Below are 14,740 nucleotides of genomic sequence, written 5' to 3' on the forward strand. Positions count from 1 at the left end.
ATCATTATTGTTATTAATAAACTTATAAATTTTGACATTTATGTTATTGTCATGCCTATTTTGTAAATTATGGTGCCTTGTCTCAGTTACTTACAGGGGGTGGTTCAAAAATCGATTAAGTCTTTTTATGAGGTATATTTGACAAGTCAATCAACCATCAATCGAATGGTCTATTCAATTCAATTGATTAGTAAGAGATTAGTACAATATAGGGCCTTTTAGGATCGAGTGTCAAAGGTGTGAAAAGTTAAAGCGATTAGGTTACTTGGTCACTAGGAGATCAATACAGTACATAGCCCTTCAAGTTTGAGTGCCAAAGGTGCAATAAGTCTTAGTGGTCAATGGGTTGGTGCCATGTTAATTTGTCTTTTGGCTTTTAATAATTTTGACTTGCAGTTTGCCCTTACATTTTGTTACTTGCGACTTTTGGTTGATTAAAGTGTTTTTGGTTGCTTATTCATATATCGATTTAAATATTTTCGATCGATTTATTAATTATTTGATTGTGTAGGCTTTCATACTTGCTCGATTACCAACTAAATTTTTATTTACTGAATGTGTGTCTATCAGTTCAATCATGCTTATTGAATAAATTACTAATAGGGAGTTAGAGTCGATAATCAACCAACTTCTATGTTTATGGAGTCGGTGTTGTTAGAGTTGAGTTTTTGTCGTGTATTTTACTCGACGATTATCGTAACATGTTTTAGAAAATGTCTTTCACTTAGAGTTAGTATTTAATCGAGTGTTTCATTTGTGTGCAAATCAAGGTTTAAACGAGTGTAGTATCTTTTTGAATCGATATCACTTAAAAGCGAAAAATTGTGTGATTTGGTCATTTTGTACTTCATGTAGGATTTAGTAAATGATTGACAATGTTCTGAGTGTGCTTTATCAATAGCTTCATGTTTTGTTGAGTTAATACTTGTTCGATTGTATTCTCAAAATAGTGTCTATTGGTTTCTTATTGTGATTGATTTCAACCTTTTCTTTTTGTGTCATTTTATTTAGTGCGACCTCAAAGCGCTCAAGAAACTAAGGTATTAATTCGTTTGTTGACCTTAAAATGTGTTTTTAGTACTAAGGATGTATGTTGATAAAGACCTTAAAGCGCTTTTCAAACACAAAAAATAGCTTTTGTTGACCTCAAAGTGCTTTTCACACCAAGGTTTTTTTGTGTGCGTGTGTGGACTTTAAAGAGCTTTTCATGCATGGGCCTTTTCTTTTTCATCGATGTTAAAACTCTCTTCATGCCAAAGATTTTTCTTATAGTTGTTGACCTCAAAACGTTCTTCACGTCAAGGATTTTTCTTGTAGTTTCCGACCTTAAAACACTTTTCACATTAAGGTTTTTTTCTTCTTATCATCGACTTTAAAATGCTCTTCACGTTAAAGATTTTTCTTCTTGTCGTCAACCTTAAGACGCTCTTCATGTTAAGGAATTTTCTTCTTATCGCCTATCTTAAGACGCTCTTCATATCAAGGATTTTTCTTCTTCTCGATAAACTAACATACTTTTATGTACCATTAATGAAGTCATTTGTCTAAACACATTTCTAGTGGGCGCAAAAATGTTCTGGTATGGAACCTCCTCTAGGAAGACTTAGCGGCTGTTTCGATCTAGAATATTCAATGAGTTTTGTAAAAACTAATTTTCTTTTATGTTTAGGAGTCCTTATATATACACTAGGCGATATTATGAATGTCCCTTATTTCTTGTCATGATCTTGCAAATCACGTGATATTATTATTGTCATTAATAGGCTTATAAATCTTGACATTTATGATTGTTATCGTGCCTATTTTGTTTTATGGCACCTTGTCCTAGCTACTCATGGGGAAATGATTCGAAAATCGATCAAGTCTTTTTCTGAGGCATATTTGACAAATCGATCAACCATTGATCGAAGAGTCTACTCAATTCACTCAATTGGTTTCGTTCACAATCCTTTACATACGAGTGCTAAAGGCAAAAAGAGTTAAAGTGATCATGCTACTTGGTCACTAGGGGACCAATACAGTACAAAAGTATATAAATTATATTTTAGATTTATGATAAAAAATTATATTATAGCATAATATTATTTTTATTTATTGATAATTTATTTTAAAAGATTAAAAATTAATTTATAGATAATTATGATAAATAAAAATTGAATTAAATAAAAAGTTAAAAAAAATTTCTAAAAATTTTCTCATTCAAGAAAAACTCCTAAAAACATTTTAACATAAACTAGAGATTTATACGAAATATAAAGAGTTGATTTTTTTTATCAATAAATGTTAATAATTAGTACATTATATATGAAAATATTAACTTTCATTTTAGAATAATTTAGTTATGTGAGTATAAATAATTTACATAATATCTTAGATTTATTAATATAAAATGGTAAACAATTATTGTTATTCAATTATAATTTACCATGTTAAATATTATTAGAAATTAATATTATAAGAATTTTTTTTAACAATGTATAAAAATTAAACACATTTTTTAAAATATTGCACAACATTAAAAAAATTTTAGAATAAAGATTAATTTATAACAAAGATGATTGACTTTTTTTGCATAGATAATTTTTAAGATAATTTTAAACTTTATGTATTATAATAATTACATATTTTTTTAAGTGTTAAATAACTCAATAATTTTATTTTATTAATTTTAATAAAAATTATTATTTATAAAAAATTAATCATATGTCTCACAACTTTTTTATATCTTCAAACTCCATTAACAAGTCACATAATTTTTTTTCTTAAATTTTATATAATATATTAGTAGTGATGTGACATATAAATATAAAATATTTTTTACTATTTATTTTTAAATATTACCAAATATCATGTCATAGTTAAATAATACAAGTTATGTTAAAAATAATCATAAAATTAAAATTTCATACTTTAAAATCTAGGAATTGGATATCTTTATTTTAAAAATAATAAAATCAAATTGTGCATTGAAAAAAATAGAAGGACGCAAAATAAAATATAACCGAATAAAATGGAGTTAGTCTTAAAAAGTATATCAACGTGGTTAAGCAAACAAGGCTTAGTTGGAGTTGCGAGCAAGAAACAGAAGCCTTGATTTTCTTCTATTTTTGGATCGTCTTCACGAGGTTTAGTTTTCAGAGTTCAAATTGGTAAACCTTGAGGTTTTGAGTTTCCAAAATTATTCATTTCCTTCGCTGTAAGAAGTTGAATAATCGTCGGAACCGCTTTGTATCTTTCCCGGTTTTTTAAGGAAAGATTGTCTGCAATTACAACTTTTCCCTTTTCCTAAATTCCGTTGCTTGTAAGAGTTGATCGGAAATTCCATAAAATAAAAAATCTGAACTTTGGGGCTCGTTTTAATTTTATATCTTATAACGAAGAATAATTTTCTTTTCTTAAATAAGAATTTTATGTGTAGGCCATCTTCAATCTTCATCTTGTTTGTTTGTGACTATTGCTCGGTGTTTTTTTTTTTCTTTTTTTTTCTCTCTCAAAGATGCCCCTTTTATTTATTTATTTGTAAAACTTAGTGTTTTTGATTTTGAGCGATTAACGAATTACTTTACCTTTGTTGGAAAAAATGGACGATGCATCATCTAAGTTGTGATTGACTTTGTTTGATGCTAATTCCAGGAAGAATGACAAAGAGTTACTTCAAACAAGAGCATGATCTTGGTATATGGTGTATTTTTACTTTTTTTTTTGCTTCTGAAATTTATTTGCGCTGTAAGCTGAATACTTTACAAATAAATGGTTCATTTTTTTCTGCAGAGAAGAGAAGAGCTGAGGCTGCTAGGATTAGGGAGAAATACCCAGACCGTATCCCGGTAAGAACTAGTTCTGATTTTTCCTCTGCAACTATTTGTTACTGATGCGGTCTGTAAATCATTTTTTTTATCAGAAAATTTTCAACAACGACAATGAAGATCGAAATTAAATTCTCGTACATTTAGCAATCTATCCTAACTCCCGCTACTTGGTTGACCTAGTAATCCTGGTTGATCATAAATCATATATTTGTGGCAGAAGAAATGTTTTTCTTTTATCTGTTTAACCTGTTGAGAACCATTGCTTTTCAATTTCTATGACTGTTTTTCAACCTTAAAGACGTGTTCTGACTTCTGATGTTTAAACTTTGTCTTTTGTCTGTTGTCTCTTTCATGTCACAAATTGACAGCTTACTATAGTACTTGACCATTGTGTAGGAATATTACTGGATGTGGGATCTAGATGCTTCATTTGCAACCCTTAATAGTGATAATTGTATGTTGTTGTGTTGCATAATTTCAGATTTGACATTCAAGACTGTATGTCGTGGTGTTGTACATTCTGGTGATATACTTTTTTGGAAGAGCACTTCTATACAAGTCGAAATATTTTCTGAGTTAATGTCTAAATTATTAAAATATTATTATCTTTTAATAAATTTATTATAAAATATATTCTGGTGATATACTTTTTTGGAAGACTCAAAATGTTGTAAAAACAACTACTGAGATCCCCGAGTCATGATTTGATTGGTTGGTTTAGTCAGTTAAATTCATGGTTGAATAGGATAATATTCTGGCGAGAGTGAAAGTGATTCTTTTAGAATTTTTCTATGAGAAAAACTTTTTTTATTTTTGATACTTATATCCAAATAGACTTATAGTAGGTTATGGTAAGATCAGATCTACTAGACTGTCTGGCCTGTTTGGTTTTTAAAACATTTAGGCATTGTATCACATGCTAAATTCTGTCTGGCCGTGTTTGGTTTTTAAAACATTTTGGAATTGTATCACATGCTAAATTATCTTGTGACTTGTATTACCAGTTTTTTTTCTTCTAATTTTGATCTCTGCATGTATAAATTATCTCTATACGGAAATCCTTTATTCAAGGTTAAATATTATAGAATGAATTCAACTAAAGGAAGAATGTTCAAATGATTTTGACTTGTGAAACTGCATTTGTGGCCTCAAGTTTGGCAGTGATAGATCTCTCTGCATGTATAAATTATCTCTATACGGAAATCCTTTAATCAAACGTTGTATCAGTAAGTCAGTAATGCAAGCATGGAGTATCTTATCCCCTCAAGCTATTTTTATTTGCTGCTTCGAACTGGTTCTTCTTCATTTCCTTACACAATGCTGGGAGCCTGAACAGTTTCATTTAATTTGCTCTGATTTTAATATCATAGTCACATCATTTATGTTGTTTGGTGCCAATTTAATTAGACAGTAATATCTAATCCAGCTGTCAGTCGAGGGCAATTCTTGTTCACTGATGCATCTACTTGCTGCCTACTGTATATGTGATACATGAAAATGTACGTCAGCGATATATCTCTAGTTACTGTGCTAAAATGTCCCTTGATGTGCCTATATAGGTGATTGTGGAGAAGGCAGAAAGAAGTGATATCCCAAGTATTGACAAGAAAAAGTAAGAATTTGTCAATACTTTTCATATAATCAGGAAATGTCACATTATTTGTTTCTACTTGTGTTTGTTTCTTCTAAGGGAAATAAGAATATAGAAATTTTTGTATTGTTTGTATTAAAACGGAGGTCGTTGGCCAAACTCCAAAGTAAGAGGAAAGTGAGAAATCATGGTTCCATTTTTTTAATAGCAAGAGTCTCTGGATCTTCAGGAATTTTTCTCTATTTCTCTATCAATGGCTGCAACCATTGCAATTTGTAGGCTTAGAAGCTTACTCCAATATGTTTTAGCTGATGAAATTTTCTCAAAATCTACATTGGATTGAAAGTGTTTATCATGAAAGTTATGCTTACAAAGTTCCACATAAAATTAACACTTTTTTACTCCATCCACTGTTTTAAAATTAACATACAACACGCTTTTCAAAGAAAAGATAATTCAAACATTTCATTTGTTATGACTTTTGAGTAACTAAATTATGAATCAGAAAAACAGAATTTGAATCGGTTGTCTATTGTTAAAAGAATTTGATGTTATGAGTATTGGTTCTCGCATAGCTTGGCAGTGATAGATTTGTATTTGCTGCCTGATGATAACACAGATGGAGTGGACTACATTTCATTTGTTGTAATATTTCTACATTCAAATGCTTTTACCATTTAATTTTTCTAAGGTGTATAATTGGCATAGCTATCATATGTCCTTTGTTTTTTGCTATCAAACTGAATGAAATAATTGCAGGTACCTTGTACCTGCTGATCTGACAGTTGGACAGTTTGTCTATGTTATCCGCAAAAGGATTAAATTAAGCGCAGAAAAGGCAATCTTTATCTTTGTGGACAATGTCCTTCCACCTACAGGTAAAATTTCCGGAAAATAAGAATGAGCCTGTCTTTTTTATTTTATTTATTTTTATTTTTATTATAGACTTAGTCCATACATTATTCCAAAATTGATAATTAAATATTAATTAGTATTCGCGGAATGTGATTTCTGTGACTAAATAGTATTTTAATATAGACAAAAATCGAGTTTAATTAAATATAAATTAGAAATATTTTTGAAAATTTCTCTATCAAAAATATCTCATTATTTTCACAAGAGAGGTTTTCAAAAGTTCTTCTAGACTTGTATCCAAACATGCTCATTTTCTTTCAATTCTATTTTATTTTGCCATATGATTCTTTAGCCTTCTATATGATTCTTTAGGCTATAACTTTTTTGTGTATCTCAATCTTTTACAGGAGCAATTATGTCTGCCATATATGATGAGAAGAAGGATGAGGATGGGTTTCTTTATGTTACATACAGTGGGGAGAATACCTTCGGGGATCTGACTTCCCACTAGCATTTTATAGACTGATGCTAATCCATTTGCTTTAATTTCTCACTGGCTTGTTTCATAAATTTGCATCGGTGCTCGATGTAAAAGAACATTGCTCTCAATATTATGTACAGTTGTATATAAATTCTAAGAAGATCCTGTTTAATGTTAAAATGTTTCCTCCTTTTCAGTCTTGCAACATTTTCCTCGGTTGTTCATTGTGTATGTCTGGGATGTTCATGCTAATTGTGAATTGACATCTGGAATGTTCATGCTATATGTAAATCGATACTTTTGAGTATTTAGTTGATATCTATTTGGATAAATTTCTTAAGTATTTATAGGAGAAGAAAAAATGGAATTTTTTTTCAAAAGATAAAATTAATATTATTTGGCAGAATTTTGTCTCCATTTTCTTGTAGACTATAAGATTTATATTTCAGCGAGCAAAGGAAATTGGAAAGGGCTTGAGGGTAAGGAACTAGAGTTTTTAAGAACTCTTGAATCTCATTTGGAAACCCGTTAAATACTGTGTGAGGAAGATTGTATTATAAGTATTCTCGGATCAAATTTTTTTGGGAGTTACGGTCAAATTTTATTCCTTGATTTCGTTTACTTGATTTTATTGCTTAAAATCTGAATTCGCTCGTGGCATTTTTTCTCTTTCACTCCCTTGTAGTGATGTCAACATTGATCTTTAGTCTGTTAGGTCAAGCTAAGTTGGGCTTGTTTAGGTTTTAAAAAAGATTTGGTCAATTCGGCTCAGTTTGGCTCAGTTTGATGAACTAATTAGGTTTAACTAGAAAAAATATTAAGTCTAAAATGTATCAAGTTTATTTGTCTCGATATATATATATATATATATATATATATATATATTTTAAAGATTATATGTAAAATTATTAATAACATATCAAAATCACATAATTTTTTCTGTCTATGATGTTAATACCATATCAGAATCACTTTTTGGATATTAGTCTTATGGAAAAATAATTAAAAGGAACTAATTACACCCATAATTTTTTTTTATTCACGGGAAATATGATGACAACACTAAGATTTAAACCTAAATCTAAGATCCTATATATGTATATTATAACTTCAACCCACCATTAGTGGTTCAATTACACCTATAATGAATCATTAAAACAATTATTTACATTAAATTAATGCATTTAACGCATGAATAACTATTATTTAGCAATTAATAACGTACAAATAAATATTTATAAAGAGAGAATAAATCCTTACTTTAGGGGGAAATTGTCTAAAATACCTGGTTTGAAAAGTTCCTTTTTATAAATAAAAAGTGAGTTTAAATTATGTAGTTTTGAGTAAAAAAAAAATTCTAAGAAACTATTATAGAATATAATTAAGGGTATAATCGTATAAACAAATTAGGTTGGGTTTAGATAAATCTATTATTTGACTCGGTCAAAATTCAATGATTGAATTGTGTTAGGTTTATGTATATGTTTTTGAAATTCAACTCAATCACAAATAGATTGGATTTAGTTGGATCAATAGGATCAACATAATTAAATTTATTATTTGTTATAAAAATTTTAAATATTTCATAATAAATGTAAATCATTTGATATCTTATTGCAAATGCAATTTTATCAATCGATAAAATAAATAATAATACAAACTAAATTTCAAAATAAATTTGGCGATTTGTTACATTGTTATTAGTTCAAACAACCAATATTAACCCCAAGCGTGTGGTTCAGCGGTAGGGATTGATCCATGCTTAAGCAAGGTCAGGGGTTCGAATCCTGTCTTGTGTATGCAGCCGCGTTACAAAACAAAACTAATATTTTAATGTCTCAAAAGTGACCACACTAACTTCTTCTTCTTCTTCTTCTTCTTATATATGATTGAGTCGAATTGGGTCATGGGTCGAAAGTACAAAATTTGTTACTTAACCTATTCAACATTGGATTTTGATTAGACACAAAAAAGATTTGATATGAACTCATTGGTCAATTTGAGTTAATTTGAATTCACGAGTTATCCATACTTGGTTACACACTTAAATAAAATATATAGATATGTGGCCAGCTATCCCACCCTGATCGACGGTGGATACTCCAGGAACGAACAAAAAAAAAATATAAATATAAAGATTTTTCAAAAACTATACAACTACACCAATTCAAAAACTTATTATTAGGTAATTAATTTTTTATATATATTTTTAAAATATATGAAAGTATGAAGTACCTTTTTTACACTAATAAATTATGATATATAAGAATTGAAGTAAAAAATATTAGGAATAAAAATAATAATAAGTGATAACTAATTAAAATTCATTTTCCAATACACAATAAATGAAAAGATAGTAACAAATAACGTGACATTAACTATTAAGATATAAATTGGTTATTTGTTCCAAATTTATGCAATTGAGTAATTATTATAATCTTATAAATACCTTTAATTGTCTATTAATATTGATTGATACAAATAATAATGATCTATATTCTTTAATCAAATTATTTAAGATTTAAATTTAATAACCTAATTATTCTTAGTTTAATAAGGAATATAAGTAAATTAAATGGAAGAAAGTTATTGAAAAATGTAAATATATATGTAAAAATAATTGAAACAAAAATAACAATAAAGTAGCATAAATGTTTTTTTTTTTACACCAAATTAGTATAAGTGTTAAAATTCAAATTCAAATGCACAATAAAAAAAAACATAATCTCAGTCTTTTTAGACCCAATTTTAGATACACCTTTGGGACACCTATTCACGTGAGTACTAAAATTTTAGTGAAGCAAATATTTTATTTTTTAATCTGTTAAAAAATAAAAATATTTTTTTAAGAGTGTTAGAGAGGTGTATTTATCTTATAATGGGTGTCTACGAAACTTTTTCTTCTAATAAATTAAAAAATTACATTTTGGTGAGAAATAAATAAATAAATAAAAGACGTGATAGTAGGTAACATTCACCAAAGTAGTTATATTTTTTTAGGTAGGGTTTGGTTTGGTAGGTTTATATTATCATCAAGCATTCAGAACGTTCCAGCTTCATCACGTGTGATGCTGCAGTTCTCCTTGACGATTGATCCCTCTTCTTTCTTTCTTTCTCTCTATATATATCACTATCATTTTGTCAGTTAAGAGAAGTTGTTTGGCAGAATGTGGCTAATGATTCAACATTTTTTTATTTTTGGAAGAAAACAACAGGAAATTCAACCCCAACATTATCTACAAGCATATATGCTTAATTAATTGTGTAGGAGGATTTTCCCGTATGACCAATGATACTATTTAGAAGTTGGCTTTCTAAGGTTTTGTGAGTAAATCTTTGATGTTTTGGATGATAGGAGTGTATGAATGTGGATAGGTGGGGCTGGTCTTTTAATATGTTAAATCTCATGTAGAGATCTGAGTAGCAAAATAACTGGCATTGCCTTTTACACCATGCTAGGAGCAGATGATGGTAAATGTTGAGCAACCATACATACAAGACAAATTAACATATTACAACTCATTTATGGAAACCTTAAAGTGTGTTTAGATAAATAATTTAAATAAAGTAATTTATTTTTTTAAAGAATTTTAAATGTTTTGGAATGAAATATTTTGTTTGGATAAAGAATTTACAAAGAATTTAAAATTCACACATTTGTAAATTTTTTTAGAATAGTATAATTTCAAATTCTCTAAAAAAAAGTAAGAATTTAAAATTGCTTATATTTTTTCTTTCTTATTTTATCTATATATCTTTTATTTTTCTCACATCTCTTAATTAGTAAATATTTTTAAAAAAATAAAATTATTAAATGTTATTTAATATTAATTTTTAAAACTACTAAATATTTTGAAAAAAATGATTGATAATTATTTTTATAAAATTTAATCTTAAAATCTCAATGTATATATATGTATATATAATTAATTTTATCCATGATGAAATGAAAAAATTACCATATTTAAAATAAAAATTTAAAATTAAAAAATTTAAATTGACTTATACAAACAAAATATTTAAAAAATAATAAAAAATAAAATTAAAATAATTTAAATTTCAAATTTTCAAAATTTTTAAAAATTAAATTTTATCCAAACACACAATTCATCCTCATCGACTCTCTCCACGTTTCCTTGACAAATCCCCCACAATCCCGCTGGGAACAAGGCATCACAAAGTCCAATTAATTGTGCACATTTTAAGCCAATCAGTGGAAAAATTAGTTTGGAAGAAATTGTTTAATTGTTTACTGAAAACCCAAGTCTGTGGTCTCGGATAGTCTCTTAAACAAAGCATGATATTATTATTGGGTTGGTTTAATTTTATATATTTGTCAAATGGAATCTTTGTGTTGCCAATTACTATGTTATAAATTATTCTTACGAGTTTAATAGTGATGAATAGACTTACACAATTATCTAATCATAATTTATCATAAATATAAATTTGTTGAGTTTTAGAATATTATAAATATAAGATTATGTAAAACTTTTTACAATTAAGCCATATTCATATTCATAATTATTTATTACGTACCAATTCTGATAGTTAACTTATATATTTAAGAATTTATGCATATCATATCATATAAAAAGAATATATTCATATCTCATAAAAATTCATTTCAATACTCTATGCGCCGCATGGGTAAAACTAGCTAAGATATACATTGTTTATTTGCTCAAAATTTAATTAAGCAACTATACTCGAACAAATATCCTTAGTTGCCCACAAAGTTTAAATATCAAATTTATTCTCATTTTCATTATGAATATAAGTAAAATAGATGGAAGAAAGTTATGTTAGAAGTATCTGCACAATGTTAGAAGTAAGTGTTTGATAACTTCCTTTTTAACCTAAAATTAAATAATAATATCACCCACTACTAATTTAACAGTTAAGTAAATCTCATCCATTAATTCTGATATTTGATGAACTTGTAATTGTATACATTTAAATTGGTCTTCTCTTTACTCAATAAAATACACTTTTTGCATTTTAGTTCTTTAAGTCATAAAGAGTAGTTTTCATTCTTATGAGTGTGAGAAGGATAAGGAGAAGAGAGAGAAACCAATTTCATCAATTACATTAAAGATTAAAGAATATAGCTTCTTCTTCATCTAATCCGGATATGAAATTCACAAAATTTCAAGATCATGTATGTTTGTATGTTTATGCTTGAGGTTTTAAAATAGTGAATGTTTCCACTTAAGATGTTTACAAGTTACTATGAAAGATAAATATAAGTAAAAAAAAATATATTTAGAAAATAATAATAAATTAGAAGAAATATTAAAATTCAAATTCAAATTTAAATGCACAATGAATAAAAATATATAACAAATTATGTAACATATTACAACAACAGCTCAATCATTTACACGATAGGAGATAATCGATCATATTAATATCATTAATTGTCTAAATAAATTAATTATCAAATTCAAATTATCCTTATTTTAAGTAGAAATATGAGAAGTTAGATGAAAGAAATTTATTCTAAAAAAAATAATACTCAATTACCTAAGAGTTTTATGCCTAAACTATTTTACTTTTATTAATTAATATTAATATTAACATAGATATATATTATTAATATAGATAGATAAATTATAATCATTGTACACTTGTGTCATGAATTTTTGTGAAATTTCTTAATTTAAATTGTGACAAATTTAAATTAAAATTATTTCTTAATTATTTTTGTGAAAATATTTTCAAAACTTATCCATTTCAAGATCTAAAAAAAAAAAAAAATTATGCCCTGTTGTTAAAAAAGCCTATTATTTATTTGGGTAGGGTTTGGTAAGTTTTATACTGGCCTTTAAGAAAAACAATTACGCCCATTATTTGTTTCAAGAAAATGCATCGTCCACATGTCCCCGACGATCTCGTAGTAGAAATTCTGTCATGCGTTACGGTGAGAGCTCTCGTTCGATTCAGATGCGTTTGCAAGAGTTGGAATTCCCTCTTCTTCAACCCTACTTTCGTGAAGTTGCACCTTCAGAGATCTCGCAAAGACACTCCCATCTTATTCACGGTAGAAAACTCCGACTCTACGTTGCATGAACAACGTAGGTTACACTGCTGCTCCGTACAACGTTTACTCGATGATCCATCCTCAACCGTTAGTGACGGTGGGTGAAGCATACGATGTTGTTGGGGTCTGCAACGGATTGGTCTGTCTCAGTGGTATAAACGCCAATATAAGTAAACCCTGGGTCCAATTTTGGAACCCTGCAACAAGGTTAAGGTCTAAGAAAGTGCCGTGCACATATGAAGGCACCAAGCTTTTAAGGTTGGGGTTTGGCTACGATGATTCAAGTGACACTTACAAGGTGGTGGCAGCTGCTGAGAGCTGGGATTCACGGGAATTTGAATTGGGGGTTCACTGCTTAGGGCACCATGGTTGGAGAAAGATTGCAAGTTGGACTGATTTTTCTTTTTCTTATACACTTCAACCCGAGGGACAATTTTTGAGTGACACTTTCAATTGGTTAGCAAAACATGCAACTATGCTAATCGATGTGCAATTTTTTCGTTGGATTTAAGGAACAAGACATACAGATATTTGTCGTTGCCTTCTGATTCTAAGATTGCTGGACCTCAAATTGGACTTCTTGTTTTGGAGGGTTGTTTGTGTCTTTTTTACTATCACCGACGAAGCTATTTTTATGTTTGGAAAATGAAGGAGTTTGGGGTTCAAAACTCTTGGACTCTCTTGGTAAAGGTTAGAGCCAAGCATCTTCAAATTCATTCTTTTGAGTTTCCGTCTTCAACCATGCTTGCAAACGACGATGTCGTATTGTTAGTGGTAAAGGACTATCACATGCTAATTACACAAAGACTTGGAAATTAGCCTTGCTATTCTATACCTGGCATTAATATAGAATCTCATTTTGTTTTTTTCTGCCTTTTCTGTTCGTGGTTGATGTCTTATTATCATCCCTTGAACTCATTCACTTCTCTTGTAGTAATAATAATTAACCTTATTTTCATTGGAATTTATTATGTTATAAAAAGGGAGAAAACAAAGAAAGTTTTATCAGGACATGAGTAGAGCAGCGTAGATGCTATATATCTTTCGACTTTGTCATCTCATGTAAGAAAACTTAAGTCATAAATTTTACCCTTTCATATATATGTAAGCTATTTGAGTTGTTTTCTTAATCCTATTAGGCTATTACCTTTCTATAAGGTTATTATTCAAATTATAAATCTGCATCCACAGCTTCAAAACTTGTATTATTGACACCATGTGTAGGGATGGTAGCAAATTACAAGATGGTTATTCTAGCTATATATTATTTGTTTTAGGTGTCTTAATAATAACAGAAAATTACTACTTAACAATTATGTTATTGCTTAATGGTAAGCAGGTGACTTTATCTCTTTTCAAGAAATCTTGGTACATTTCTTGAAAGATCATTAATTCGGGTCTAGGAATATGTTGCAGTTGCAAATGACTTTGTTTAAAAATAGCTGTATTATTCCTCTATATACGGTTTAATGGTTTCTCTATTTTTATTCCCTCTTCTTTTGGGTTAATTTATTTGTCATATCTAGCTAGATCTAGCTTAATTAAGCATAGCTCTATGACTATGAGAAATAAGTTCATTTTAAACATAGAGAAATAGATTGAGTGAATATTTATGGTACGTGGTAGCTTAGTCTGACTATGTTGTTGGATGATGAAGTTTATGGACTAGTGAAGTTTGATTTTACTTTTATTATAAAGTTGGGAGATTTTTCAAGAAGAAATTGATTCTGTCCTAAATATTTTATTATTGAGTTGGTCTTCTAAAGAGTCTTAATTATATAACTTATTTCATACTCCATTGGTCAATGTTAATTACTTGGATTGCTTGTAGATGCTTATTTTCTTCCCTTTACATCAACTATGTGAGTATCTAAATCTGTTGATGTAGGCAAACTCTAATTAATTGGGCTCTTTGGCCAGTTTAATTAAACAAATAAAAAATTAAAACTACGAAAATAAAT

General features: G+C 28.5%; 2 protein-coding genes across 5 annotated transcripts; both read left to right on the forward strand.

Annotated features, from left to right (window-relative positions):
* Window positions 1–2,981: 2,981 nt before the first annotated feature.
* LOC109809912 (autophagy-related protein 8f) lies at window positions 2,982–6,941 on the forward strand. 4 transcript variants are annotated; one of them, XM_020373333.3, is made up of 6 exons: window positions 2,982–3,125; window positions 3,634–3,675; window positions 3,772–3,827; window positions 5,369–5,421; window positions 6,160–6,278; window positions 6,663–6,941. In XM_020373333.3, exons 2-6 carry the CDS (start codon window positions 3,639–3,641, stop codon window positions 6,764–6,766), a joined length of 369 nt encoding a protein of 122 aa, XP_020228922.1. In that variant the 5' UTR covers window positions 2,982–3,125; window positions 3,634–3,638; the 3' UTR covers window positions 6,767–6,941. The 4 variants fall into 4 exon arrangements, with proteins under 4 accessions (XP_020228922.1, XP_020228921.1, XP_020228923.1 ...); XM_020373332.3 differs by having other exon boundaries at window positions 3,002–3,149; XM_020373334.3 differs by having other exon boundaries at window positions 3,041–3,196.
* Window positions 6,942–12,804: 5,863 nt separating this feature from the next.
* LOC145958085 (F-box/kelch-repeat protein At3g23880-like) lies at window positions 12,805–13,290 on the forward strand. Its single transcript, XM_083074552.1, has one exon. It carries the CDS (start codon window positions 12,805–12,807, stop codon window positions 13,288–13,290), a length of 486 nt encoding a protein of 161 aa, XP_082930678.1.
* Window positions 13,291–14,740: the final 1,450 nt, after the last annotated feature.

Source organism: Cajanus cajan, chromosome 5 (assembly GCF_000230855.2).
Source record: "Cajanus cajan strain Asha chromosome 5, NIPB_CcT2T_4, whole genome shotgun sequence".
Taxonomy (NCBI): domain Eukaryota; kingdom Viridiplantae; phylum Streptophyta; class Magnoliopsida; order Fabales; family Fabaceae; genus Cajanus; species Cajanus cajan.

Coding starts and splice junctions, on each gene's coding strand:
- LOC145958085 (XM_083074552.1), top strand. CDS start 12,805: ATGAACAACGTAGGTTACACTGCTGCTCCGTACAACGTTTACTCGATG.
- LOC109809912 (XM_020373333.3), top strand. CDS start 3,639: ATGACAAAGAGTTACTTCAAACAAGAGCATGATCTTG. Junction 3,676..3,771: donor CAAACAAGAGCATGATCTTG/GTATATGGTGTA, acceptor TTTTTTCTGCAG/AGAAGAGAAGAGCTGAGGCT. Junction 6,279..6,662: donor CAATGTCCTTCCACCTACAG/GTAAAATTTCCG, acceptor AATCTTTTACAG/GAGCAATTATGTCTGCCATA.